General features: G+C 40.3%; 1 protein-coding gene across 20 annotated transcripts in view; it reads right to left on the minus strand.

Annotated features, from left to right (window-relative positions):
- Nucleotides 1-359: 359 nt before the first annotated feature.
- The window catches only part of KIDINS220 (kinase D interacting substrate 220), a 108780-nt gene continuing 96037 nt past the window's right edge, over nucleotides 360-13102 (minus strand). For 10 of the 20 annotated variants that reach the window (XM_047743804.1, XM_047743802.1, XM_047743798.1 and 7 more), the window contains 4 exons: nucleotides 12840-12971; nucleotides 10353-10451; nucleotides 9105-9341; nucleotides 3501-6494 (listed from right to left, as the gene is read on the minus strand). In XM_047743804.1, the coding sequence (XP_047599760.1) occupies nucleotides 5232-6494; nucleotides 9105-9341; nucleotides 10353-10451; nucleotides 12840-12971 (1731 nt within the window). In that variant the 3' untranslated portion in view covers nucleotides 3501-5231. Of the gene's footprint in view, nucleotides 1787-3500; nucleotides 6495-9104; nucleotides 9342-10352; nucleotides 10452-12839; nucleotides 12972-13102 lie in introns of those variants that run through there. The other 10 variants (XM_047743814.1, XM_047743812.1, XM_047743813.1 and 7 more) reach the window with 7 other exon arrangements.

Genomic DNA, 13102 nt, shown 5'->3' on the forward strand with positions numbered 1-13102 from the left:
GCCAGACAGGGAGGGGGGCGGGCGTGACGCGACGGCCGGACCCGCCGCGCAGACGCAGAGCCGCGGCGTCCAGGCGACCCAGGCCCGCAGCCATGGCCGCGGCGCAGGCTCCGTGCGCCCCGGTCCGCCGCGGCCTCGGCCCCTCGCCTGACGAGGACGGCCCCGAGGTCCCCGCGCGAACCTAGTCCGAGGTTCGCTCTGAAAGCTGCTGGAGCTTCCGTCCCGTTCTGCCGTCTGAAGAAGGCTTCGAGGCAAAAGCGGATAAATAATGACAATAGAAAAAAACTTAAGATGAAAAGGAGCCAAAGAAGTCAGGTTAAAGGTAGAGGAAGAAAAACACAAAGAACTCCAAAAGAAAGTAACTTTTAGGAACACAGAGAGTTTAATGTGCATTAACGAGAACAATATACAGTGTGAGTTCTCAGAAACATGCTGGCCGAAACACATGCTAGCAGCGGGAGCTGGAATTTTTAAAATAACAATCTAACTTTTTATCAGATATTTGACCAAGAAGATGCTAGAAGATACAAATGCCGGGTTATGTGGAGTTCATTGACATGCTTTTTGCTATGCATTTGGGCTTTCATCTAGAATTTCATAAACAGAAAACTTCATTAAAACCAATTCAAACTTTACAACTACTAGGAAAGGAAACTGGCAGAGGTGAACATTTCTCTTCTCCAGCAACTGGTAGCAGGTTACTGAGTGGTAGGTAGTATCTTCTTGACCCCCTTAGGTTTGGTGAGGAAGCCGAGCGTGAGAAGCTAACCAAACTGTCACGAGAAATGGTCTAGTGGGCAGGGTACTAAGACCTAGAGCCCTTGTTGCCTTGAAAGAAAACAAGGTAAATAAGTATAAAATATATATTAAAATTAGAAAATGATAGTGGGTAATCAAGACCATCTTAGTTATTTCAAACAGCTTCTTAATTTGAATAATATGGCGCATGTAACTCTTAAGAGTAAAACGTCATTTATTCAAATTTTAATAATTCGGTTTGATCTATTATTTCACATTTTGTTAAATCCTGGCAAAACTAAGCAAGGGCTCCTGATGTCTATCACTGGTGTCAATAGCACTACAAAAACCATATTCAGCCTCAGAAAGTTCGGGACTTAAGCGTGTTCTCTGTAAACAGATGACTGCTGATGACACTCCCCGGACACATTCAGAATACCGTGTGCTCGGGAACAATCACACCGCCTTTACCCCACAGTATTGTGTAATTCACGTTTCTGCCAACTTTGTTCCTCACTCCAGTGAGATCAAATCATCGACATTTCCATGGGCTTTTTAAAGAGTTGTACTACTAAGAGTCAATTGTTCTTTCTTCTCCAGGACCCTTTTATATTCTTAAAATCCTTTATTTACTTAATGCCTCACTGTAATGGGAAATTCAGGGTGGAGCTAATCATACAAGACACCCACGTCCCATTTAGGAAGTTCTCTGCTCTGAGTTCAAGTAAGGCCAAGTCCCTGAAACCTTTCGGCCACCCCAGGGACCAGGGCACAGCAGACTCAGGACGGTGTAAACCAAGACTGTGCTTTACTAGTAATTTTACTTACAAAGCTTTGGCTGTGAAGTGGTTCATTTCCAGCGATGGTTTTAGATGTTCTTACTTAACTCTGTTTCTTAAAGCGGTAAGAATACAAATTCTCTAATTGGTGAAAATTGTATCCAACAAATGGCTTAAAACTAGTTGACTTTGAAAACTAATTTTTTACATACCTTAGTTTAAATTGGATCCTCTGAAGATGTATCTATTTCAAAGGCCGCATTTTCTTCCTAGACATGAAAGGGTTTAAAATTATGTAAGATTTTAACTTCTCTTTCTAGTTAATCAGTCTCAACCAAGGATTCTCAACCTTTCTGAAGTGCTGAACCATTAAAAGACCATCCAGTGTGGGCTCACTGTTATATATAAATTTCTATTTTTCAATTAATTTTCATAATTATGGCCTATGCTTGAAATTATGGGGTAGGGAAGGGTAGGCGCACCACCACCTGGAAATTAAAAATACCATCATTTCAAATAGCCCGCCCCAGGCTAGATAGCCCTCACCAGTAACCCCAAGCAAGAAGTTTCCCCGCCTGCTTCTTCCCTTCTGCCAAGTGTCAGCTTAAGTCTAGAAGGGCAGGTAGGGAATAAGGGAACCAAGATGTTCAGTCTCAAGTGTTTGCCGAAGTTAATTTTATCGCACCTTCCCTTTTACCTGCTTTTCCCTCAATGTCACTCATCCACAAAGTGAAGGGGACAATGACCTCTTTTCTGGGCAGTTGTGTTGATTTACTCAAGAGTGAGCCAGGAATTCAGAGATTTTTGACCTCGGGGATACTTCTAAATAGGCTGAGAATTCCTGGTGCAACCAAAAATTAAGTAGTCTTAAAACCTTTTAAGTATTTTAGCCAGAAGATTAAAGAATTTAATTTCATTCAAACAGTATTTTCTAATGGTTAGTATTTGTAAGGAAAAAAAAATCATGATTAAAATGTATGTTACTGCAGCACTACAGCATGCAAATGACCTAAGGAGTTCTCAAGTTGAGAATTTTAGCAAACAAATTTCTAAAATTACTTGGTTAGGCAATTAAAATTATTGACTACTAAAACTTACATAATAAAATATAACACAAAAACAGATTTTCCCATCAATTTTGGAAATGTTGATTTCAGTTACAAATGGTTAAATTTCCCAGAATTTGGGTGCTGACCTTACACCCTCAGCACTGTGAAAATTTTATCAATTGAGAGATGTCAATAGCTTCCTTCCATTTCCAGTCTCCCCTGCAGGAGGGCTGTACTCCTACCCACCACTCCACATGTCCAAGGTGAATGACTGGGCTTAATGTTCTGCTACGTGAACAGAACTACCCACGGCTTACGGTGAAGGCAGAATGGTTTATAAAATATGGTAAAACTCTAAGCGACACAGAAGTGAAGGGACTGGCAAGATTAAAGCACCGATTTTCTTTTCTATCATGTTCCACCCAGCTTAAAGCAGAGTTTCATATATGTGAGGACCAGACTGAGCTATACAGTATAAAGATACACACACACACACACACACACACACACATAGACATACAGATTCAAAGGGATGACGGTATGACTCAATACGCCATCTGGCTTGTCGATTTCTGTTACAGTATGAGAAGGAAAACTTTTCCATACTGCTCATATAATAATTAAGTTGATATCCTCCCAGGATCTGGACGATCTACTTCCTGCAGCTACAGAAATGCCTGGTGGAGTGTCGTGCTGTCGGGCACTCATACCCCAGCACAGCACTGTTCAGGCTCGGGGACCGAGGAGCCAAGTTCCCTCCAAAGGACTAGTGGGGCAGCTCAGCACACGTCTGCCAGTTGTGCGACTGCTCCATGAACCTGAACATCTTTCACAAACTGTACACACATACGACAAAACAAACACACAAATTACTCTTTTATTTGTACTCAAATGTGAATCATCACTGTAGTGAATAAAAATTCATGAGTCAGAATAACATGCAATTTTTTTATTGTTCTCTAAATCTATTTGTACACTTAATACTCTAGTATTAACTTCACAAACAGCGTAAAGAATGTACGACAATGATATTAAGCTGCATCTACTCACCGGAAAAAGAACAAAATATTGCCTCTGAAATAATTACTAATTATACAATACTGTGAACTAAACCACTATAAATACTAAAATGTTAACATTTCAATATATAATGTCAATAACATCCTGCCTTAAATTGGTTAAAAACATTTGTTAAAGTCATGCAAAATAAACACTTTAAGGAAATGTTAGATTATACTCAAACATCAAGACAATGAAACCCCAAACAAAAACTATTCAGCGCAATGACTGGTCAACTAAATAATTTATTCAGTGTATTAATAAAAATCTATTAAGTAAAAACTATCACAAATGTAACACTAACTTTGGGTAATTGCACATTCTACGATCTCACCATCTACGATCTTATCTGTGACTGAGGATATACTGCCAAAATTAATTCTACATAAATAGGCTATGTTAAAACAACAACAAAAAAATTCAATGCATGATGACAGGGTCCACTTCTAGTCCATATGATACTTAAATGTGGTCATTCTCTTAACCCTGCTAAGAATAAATGCAAAGTCTCACCAGTTTTATCTGCTTTTTACCCTTGCTTTGTTACATCTTAAAACTTCTTAAAGTATATCCTTTTTTACGGTCCTCCCCTGGGGTTAGCATGCTAGTTTTGGAAAAGATGAAGTAGATAGATATACTCTACACTGGTATAGAAGGCATAATTTAATTTTACTTGATTAAATATTTCCTTGTCTTTGTCAAGTGACACTGACCTTTCTGATGTAATTATCTCCTCATTCTCTTGACCCATGAGTATCAGAGCCTATTATTACCTGTGTCTCCCTGATTCTCCAGAGAAAGAATTCATGTTTTTCCCTCTCACTGCTAGGCTAAGAAAAGTTGGGTATATGACTTAAAAGAGTCACAGAAGAGACCAGCGTGGGTTCTCAAGCTAGTGGATGGGGTGAGAGCCACGTCTGGGATGTGGAGGCCAGTATCCAGGTCCCAGGCAGGTTCTCAGCCCCTCCCCACAGGCCACTCCCCTAGCAGCTCGGAAAGGTCTCATCACTGGGTCTCTATTTTGAGCACTGTTCATTCACCTTCTTATCAAATTTTAAAGCCCTTGTTAAACAATGTGTCTATTATATACAACACTGGTCCTCTATTTATACAGTAGTCTCTGGGCTACTCCATAACCTGTAAATTCTTATCTTTTACCCTCGAAGAGCAAAATCTGCTTCTGGTTCATCTAATACCATGTCTTCCTTTGAATATTTGATGAGTGAATGTTGTCCTAAAGGGGTCTCTAGCTTTCCATTTTCCTTGGCAAATCATGCCCTTTCTATCTAATAAGATATTTCTAACCTATTTTTATACTTAGATCTTGTCTCAAAAAATTTTATGAGGTTGTGTGCCAATGCAAGTTCCAATAACAATAGTGAGTTTTAAAGCTTCTAATTACAAAGACAGTGGAGGCTGACTGATCCATCGCCCCTTCTTACGCTTTCCTCTGTGTATAGTGTATGCTTCTTTTACCAAAGACCTTCCCATTCATTATTTGTGAATGAAGCATACAAAGACGGCATGCATGGATGGATTCACTACAAATGTGGGTCAATTTTGTCCCAGGGGTAGGGTAATACTATTCTGCTTTTGCTCATTTCTCTTAAAGAATGCTTTCTCTTTCCTCTCCAAAGCCTGTACTATCAGAAGAGGCCACTGCATGGAGCTCTGAAGAATCCTTGGAGAGCCTTGTGTAACTTGAACGCTGGCTTCGCTTATGCGTCATGCTTTTGAGGTTTTCGTTCTGAATTGCAGTTGGGTTGGAACTGGAACCAGGCCTCAGAAGGACTTGGGAAGTCTCCCTCGTTCCTTCCATTTCATCAAAATTTTGATGGGATCTGTTAGCTGGCGCACTGTTGTTGTTCAGAGTCACAGTACTGGGTGTTCGGTTCAGGTTGTAGGCTTTCTGGCACGCTGGCCAGTTTTCTTCAGGACTGCTGGCTATCAAGCTACATTCGGAAGGGCTTTTCTTGTCTTCGGAACAAATGGACATCCGAGCTATAACTGGATCTTGCAGGCCGCTCAGGCTGTGTGGTATCCCCCGCTTTCCACTGTGGCTATCATCTTCGAGCTCAATGAGATTCGCCTTTTCAAGCTGGGAATCATCAGCCCCTTCGTTGTGAAGAGAATGATTGGGAGAACTTTCACTGGATCTCACTCCTGAATCAGACGAGTCTTTTTTGTCAAGGAGGGCATCTGACAAATACTCTTTGGCTTTAATGAAGGTTCTGATCGGCTCAGCACTGTGTTCTGGAGACTTTGATACTCTCTCTACCTTCCCTTCCACTTTTTTATCTTTATCATCTTTGAGCAGTGGAGTATTATCTGACTCTTCTGTCCCAGATTCATCCTCATCACTTGGAAGTTTTTGATAGCGCAGCCCACCTCCCTTAAGCTTCAACTCTGTCTGGAAGAGGCTGGACCTTTCTGAGGACTTCTTGCCGGGGAGCAGCTTACTGCCTGACTGGTCAGACTTCTCATCTTCTTCCGTGATGGGATCCAGGGGTGAGGCATCATTAGTGGAAACCCCTGATGACGAATAATCTATAACATCTCCCCTCTTCATTAAGAACGACTTCCTTCCATCATCTTGCTTTGGTTCACTATCCTTCCCTTTCTCTGGTTCTAGATTAGAGTGAATGGAGCCCCCTGATGAACTCTGACCCATATAGTACGTGCTATGTGGAGAAGATCTGCCGCTAATTGTTGTGGAACCTGCACCCCCTTCTAACTGAGACATCTGAGCAATATATTCTCTATAGGCATCTCTATACTCGGCCTGCACCTTATCAGTAAGCTTTGAAATTTCAATACTGGAATCCTGGGAATTGAGACTCGAAAGACTTGGGGTTCTGCGAGTTTGTGACTGTGAAGACAGAAAAAAATAAATTTAAGATTTCAAATAAGCAAAAAAAAAAAAAAGGCATAATAAATATCAACTTAGGAAATATATATGTACACTCGGAATTTTTAAAGTCCTCAAAATACCAAATTCTTTTAAAAGAATTCTACATAACACAGTTTAATAAAAGCTATGATCTTATGGATAATTTTACTGTTATTAGAAAGCTTTATATAAATTTTAATAATGTTAGTTTATTATTAATATTTAAAGGTATAATTAAAGGTTGTATTAACAAATAATCTTAGCACCTATTTTTATAATTTTAAACTTTTAGCTTTTATTTAAGGCAAAAGTCACCTTCATTGATAAAATACAAAAACTCCTCTTAGAAAACACAAAGAAAACTAAAGGTATATCTCAAAAACAAAATACTCAAGTCTTCAATGTATGTTAAAAAGAACCTTTCTCCGATGAGCACTGGTTATTGTATGGATGTGCTGAATCACTATATTGTGCACCTGAAACTAAATTACACTGTATGTTAACTAACTGGAATTTTTAAAAAGTTTAAATAAAAAAAAAAGAATTATTCACTAAATATCCTTGAAATTTAAAAAAGGAACCTTTCTCAACTTGTAGGACATGTTTCTGTCAAATTTTAACAGTATGAAAATGTACTCTAAATGCCAAAAATAATAATTTAAAAGGAATAAAGTATAGGGAGCAACAGAAAAGACAAATACAGGATCCAAATGAACAGAAATGGAAGCCATGAGGCCAGCAGTTAAACAGAGAAATGAAGTATTCTTAAAAGTTTGATTTCCAATGTGAAGTTTTAGGATTTGAATTGCTTTAGATCTCAGAAAAGCTAATAAGGGAGGAGTAAAGAATACAGATTAGGAAAAAGAGAAGGGAAATGGAAGAAAAACAACAAAGGAATTCTACAAAGGGATAATAGTGAAGGCTGAAGCAAAGAAGCAGAAATAAGGCCCAGAGTCTTCCTCCCACGGGGAGAAAATGGCCCATCTCCTTGAGAAGGTCTCCTGCGAGTGGGTTCGGACTGTTCAGAGAGCGACCTCTCCGCTCTCAAATGCAGTGTGTACACACCACTTCGGGTACCCCAGAGGTCTCAACAATTCTCATCATGAGACCCCAGAGGTCTCATCTCTCATCAGAGAATCACAGGACGTTGCCAGTGCCTCTCACTCTCGTTCCCACCAGTGTGTCCAGCAGGGCTTCCAGAGGCTCCATGATGTGTGAGGTCACAAAAGATTTAATGCAGAAGCAGATATGGGGGGAAGGGGGAGTCTGATTGCCTTCTATTAAGCCAGGCATCAAAGAGATTTGCAAAGCAATCCCATTTTCACTAAAGTTTGTCTTGTTTTGGAAGATATTCCCGTTTCTCATAAAAATGCTATTTATGTTAACACGTAAGTGGTTTATTTTTAAATAAACTAGTAAGTATTTTTAAAGTTTCTCAGTTTTTATTTCTAATGTAATATACAGAATAAAATTTACATAAGCAAAAGCCCTCTGGGGTCTTCAGTCATTTTTAAAAGTACAAGGGGACTGAGATTACAAGACCATTGCAGAGCTGTTGCATGAATGGGAAGGCTAGGAGTTCCCAGGTCACGGGAGGAGATACAAGTGTGGAAAAGCAGAGAAGAGATTTCTTATGGAATGCTAAAAGGAATCCCAGGGAAAAGAAGGGAAGCACTACTGCAGAAACACAGGGACAAAAGGGTCAAGTGTGAACTTATCTTCTTATAAAAGAAGGGAATTTTTTCTCAGTCAGTACCCAATTATAAAATAGTTTCCCAACATAAAGAAAAAGGCACCTGGTAATATAAAAACATAATGACAATGACAAAAAAATGTTTTTAGTACCAAACCAAACCCAAGTGCCTTAAAAACGGTGGACCCGCCAGGGGCTGCTTTCCCTAAACACGGCTCCCGTCAGCAGCACTTCTCTGGAGCGACTAACTGCGTTTCCTCCCTGGCTTATCTCCTCTCTTTCCTGCATCCTACTCCATTTCCCCCTAGTTTATTTTTCTTATTCCCTCCTTATTCTTTCTCATGTGTCTCTCACTTTCCTCTTTATTCCTGATCCTCCTCTGGCTCTTGTCTGCTAAGAACATCCAAAGAAGAAACTCACCCACACCTGGTATCAGCCAACAGAAGGAAAAGGAGTATCCACGAACGCGGGGTATTGGTACTGCTCAGATTACAGATTACGCTGCTCAAAGCGATAACGTATGTGGCAATTTTCCAGTACAGATGTATCTTAGCCACTGATGGATGAATTTAACAAGAAAACAGCAAGTGAAGCCTGAACTCTCACCAGCCTAACCAAACGAGTCCAGTTCCCATTTCCTCTCCGAGCCGTTACCCTAGTTTACTGCTTTGACAGTTCTTGCCCATTTCCAAAACTATGTTTTGTTTTGTTTTACTCGCTGTCCTCTCCAGAAAAATACAGTTCCTTAAGAATAGGTTTGGAACCCTCCGTCTTGTTCCCTGAAGTACTCATTAAGTATTTTCCGAATGACTACATAAACGCACCAACGTATTCTCAGCGAATTAAAATCACCCTACTTCTCTTCGGTAATATGAAAAACGACATTTAATAAATACCTGCCAACTTAGATTACTGTGACGTGGGGCACCTTCATCCAGGCCAAGCGTATTTAGTTCTTCAAAGCTGAAGTTCAGGGTGTAGGGAGTTTGACTGGAAAGCTCGGTATGCGGCAATTCGTTGTGTGAAGAGCGACGAGTGGATTCACCGTGAGGAACTGGGCCACTGTTGTTTTCACTAAGTAAACGTGGGTCTTCAGGGACCACTTGGTTTTCCGCATTTCTCATTTCTAGTACCTTTAACAGAAGAAAAAAGATAACGTTAATATCCACACTGACAAATCACATTTTAGAAGTTTTAGAAATCATTTTTAAAAATAAAACATTATAAAGTTATTATAATGAAAATGAGAAAGCAGACTTCTGAGTTTCTAATGAATCTGAAATGTATCTGCTTATCTTTCATTTCAATTATACTAAAAGAAGTAATGGTAAAACCATCATATACATAGCACACTCTAATTTGACCATTACGTTATTATTACTTTAGTTTAAAATTTAATTGGAGAACTAAACAGGTTGCAACTGTAGTGTGTCAAAGAGAACCAAAGCTGGAGAGTAGCTAATGTGGTAAAAGCAGATTCTGATCAGAAACTACTGCAGTGGGGGGAAAGAGACGTCAGGATAGAACGGGCCTCAATCCAGAAAGCAGCATGGACGAGAGGGCATTTATAGCAAGCTTTGGGGTGGGGGTCTCTGGGTAGAAAATTGCTAGGAGGAAACATCAAGGTTAAGGGGGAATTCTGGCTGAACCAATTTGACAGGATTCTCACTGAAGGCAGGCCAGGGTGATCAGATATCAACTCCGGGGTGGAGGGAATGAAGAGTTTGATCAGGGACCAAGGATGATCAGCCAGTGAGGGCGGGGGTTGTTTCTAAACTGACTTAACATGATCTTTGTTAAAACTGGGTGATGCAGGCCTGACAAGGACAGACACCAAAGTCGAGGCCTAGAGGCCTGGGGAGGCTACTAGAGGCAGTTCAAAGAGAAAGCCTTCATCAGTGAAAGCATGGAGAATTGGCAGGTCACCTCTTTACCAAGGTTCCAGGTGAAATACCCAAAGAAAAGGTTGCCACGTGCTGCTGTGTATATTGTGCATAACATAATATACAAGGGTTGTACTTAAGTATAAAATGCACTTGTTACAGGTTTTTTAAAAATACAGAGAAATAGCAGTTTGGACCAGTAATGATAGCATTTGCCTCATACAATATTATAAATAATTCTATAACCATAAAATATCTTACTGTGCTTCTAAAAAGGTGCCAGTCCCCAAAGTTCATACTCATCTCTTTCTTCAGTTCATCAATGTTACACTGAGCTAACACACGGCCATTTATGTTTGCCTGAATAAAAATAAAGGCAAGTATAAAGACAAACATAACAGGAGATATCTCAATTATCAGTGATTAAAAAGTACATTTACATTTAGTACTAAGAAAGTCATTACAGACTAGAAAATACTGACCTAAACAAGGTTACTATCCTATGTATTAAAATAATAAGCCAACTTACTTTGAACATCAGCTACTCTGTATTTTTCCAAGTGTCTTAGTCACGCAAGTAAAACAAGTCACTCTTCAGGAACAATCCCAGAGCTAGCCCTCCCAACTATTTCCAAAATTACCTATACTCTGTCATGAGCAATAAACAAAACCATTAGTTTTTCTCCTCTAGTCTCGTAAAATATGAACAGGAACGAAGCTCCTGGGAGGGGACAAAGACATCTGTCCTTATAAGTCTGTCAGTCACAGACAAAGTTCTAAATGAAGTAAACTCCGACAAGCCTCTTTATCAGTTCCATTAGATAACTTTGGCCATAAAGAATGTCCACCCACTAAGTCCCCAATTTATTAAATTCACCAAAAATTACTGTGTCACTATTGGGTCTAATTCTAATTTCTGCCAAAGGAGAAGAGATGGAATTTTATTTATTAATAATAGGTGGCTTGCTGATTTTACACAATACAAAACCTGGCTTTGTTAACTGTAGTAAAATGATAGAATACTTGTGCTTAAAAATGATGCAATGTTCAGTCTCCGGGATAATTCTGAAGACATGAGTGTACACAGCAGGCCTGTGACAGAGGTCCTGCTGCAGAAATGCAAGGCAGTTCGCTGCACTTAAGAGACCAGGTGCTAAGATGGGCCTCCAAAGCCAGGGCGCAAGCAGAACTGAGTGGGAAGAAGATGCTGTCATAATGGAAACAAAATTGCCCAGGATTCAAACTGGAGGCCTCACCCTTTCTTGACACTACCCCAACTGCCTGGAGGAGTCAGGTTTGCACCTTGGAAAGGCAGTGCTTGATGCTTTCGCAAACAGGGCTAAGCACTAACCACATCTGTAAGGAAACCGACATAAACGTACTTTTGTTTCCTAAACGTAGGTTGAGATTAGTAAAATGGTATCTACACATGCTCATAACTCTTTTCAAAGCTTTTCGGATGCCATTCTTTAAAGTATGCAAACATTAGAGGCTTGTTATTAATGTTCACTGTAGTTCTCTGCTAGGAAAAGCATAAAAAGCATACATAGTAGAAGTATCTACTATAACAGGGACACAGCCTTGTACAATATGGGAAGCCTTCCCGAATCCCGGGCAACACTGTCCAACTTTGCGGTAGCTACTAGAAGGGCAAGAACAGGACCTAGGAAGAAAGAAACTTCCTCCAATGTGTTCGTCTTACAAAGCAGACCAGTGAGTTTCATCAGATGGAACATACTCATAAGTCCTATTAAGACATGAAAGTAACAGTCTGGGGAAAATGAAGCAAGTGTGGCTTATACTGATAATTATTAAGTCACAAATAAATAATGCAATAAACAAATACACCATAGGGGCGCCTGGGTGGCTCAGTGGGTTAAGCCGCTGCCTTCGGCTCAGGTCATGATCTCAGGGTCCTGGGATCGAGTCCCGCATCGGGCTCTCTGCTCGACAGGGAACCTGCTTCTCTCTCTCTCTCTCTCTCTCTCTCTGCCTGCCTCTCTGTCTACTTGTGATCTCTCTCTGTCAAATAAATAATAAATAAAATCTTAAAAAAAAAAACAAACAAACAAAAAAACAAAACAAATACACCATAAAAAGCCTTGAAGGGTTCTGTGCTGTGCTCGGGAGACATGAGTTGCCATGTCTCTGACTGCGAAGCTCCGCAGAGCTCTGTTCTTCCCACCACGGCATTCTGACTTACATTAGGTCATTTAAAAAATAACATTGTTTTTTCAACTTTGTGGTTTCAGGCATATAAAAGTTCTTTTAAAATAAATAAATCTCGGGGTGCCTGGGTGGCTCAGTGGGTTAAAGCCTCTGCCTTCGGCTCAGGTCATGATCCCAGGGTCCTGGGATCGAGCCCCACATCGGGCTCTCTGCTCCGCAGGGGGCCTGCTTCCTCCTCTCTCTCTGCCTGCCTCTCTGCCTACTTGTGATCTCTCTGTGTCAAATAAATAAATAAAATCTTTAAAATAAATAAATAAATAAATAAATAAAATAAATCTCTGTTAAAAAAATAACATTGTGATACAGCTACTTTATTTTCTTTTATCCATTTATAAACTCAGGAATAATAGGGCAATTTTAGGGTACAAAATAATAAGAATCATGTTTCCATTTGGAGCGTTCCTATTCCAACAGAGAATCCAACTTTCAGAAGCTAAAACTGCAGCGTTCATTCCCCGCGGAGCCCACCCCGCACGCGCTCAGGTCCACTTTGAGTCGGCAGGTAAAGGTGTACATCACCTTTTTGATGGTTGCGCAATACTGAGGCAGCATACTCTGGTCCAGCCCTTCTATTTGTTTCAGTTTCTCACATACTGCATCCACATTCATTGAATTCAGTGATACCGCTGCTCCTGAGGCTGGGCCTGACCCCTAGATGAGCCATGGAAGAGTACAGCAGTTAGTGCCAGATGCACGAAGCACATGAGAGAGAAACACTCGCGGAGTTGCACAGTGAGGTACTCTGATTAATAATACACTTTCAGACTAAAGCTAAAAACAGC

The sequence above is a fragment of the Lutra lutra genome, chromosome 9 (genome assembly GCF_902655055.1).
Source record: "Lutra lutra chromosome 9, mLutLut1.2, whole genome shotgun sequence".
In the NCBI taxonomy this organism is placed as follows: domain Eukaryota; kingdom Metazoa; phylum Chordata; class Mammalia; order Carnivora; family Mustelidae; genus Lutra; species Lutra lutra.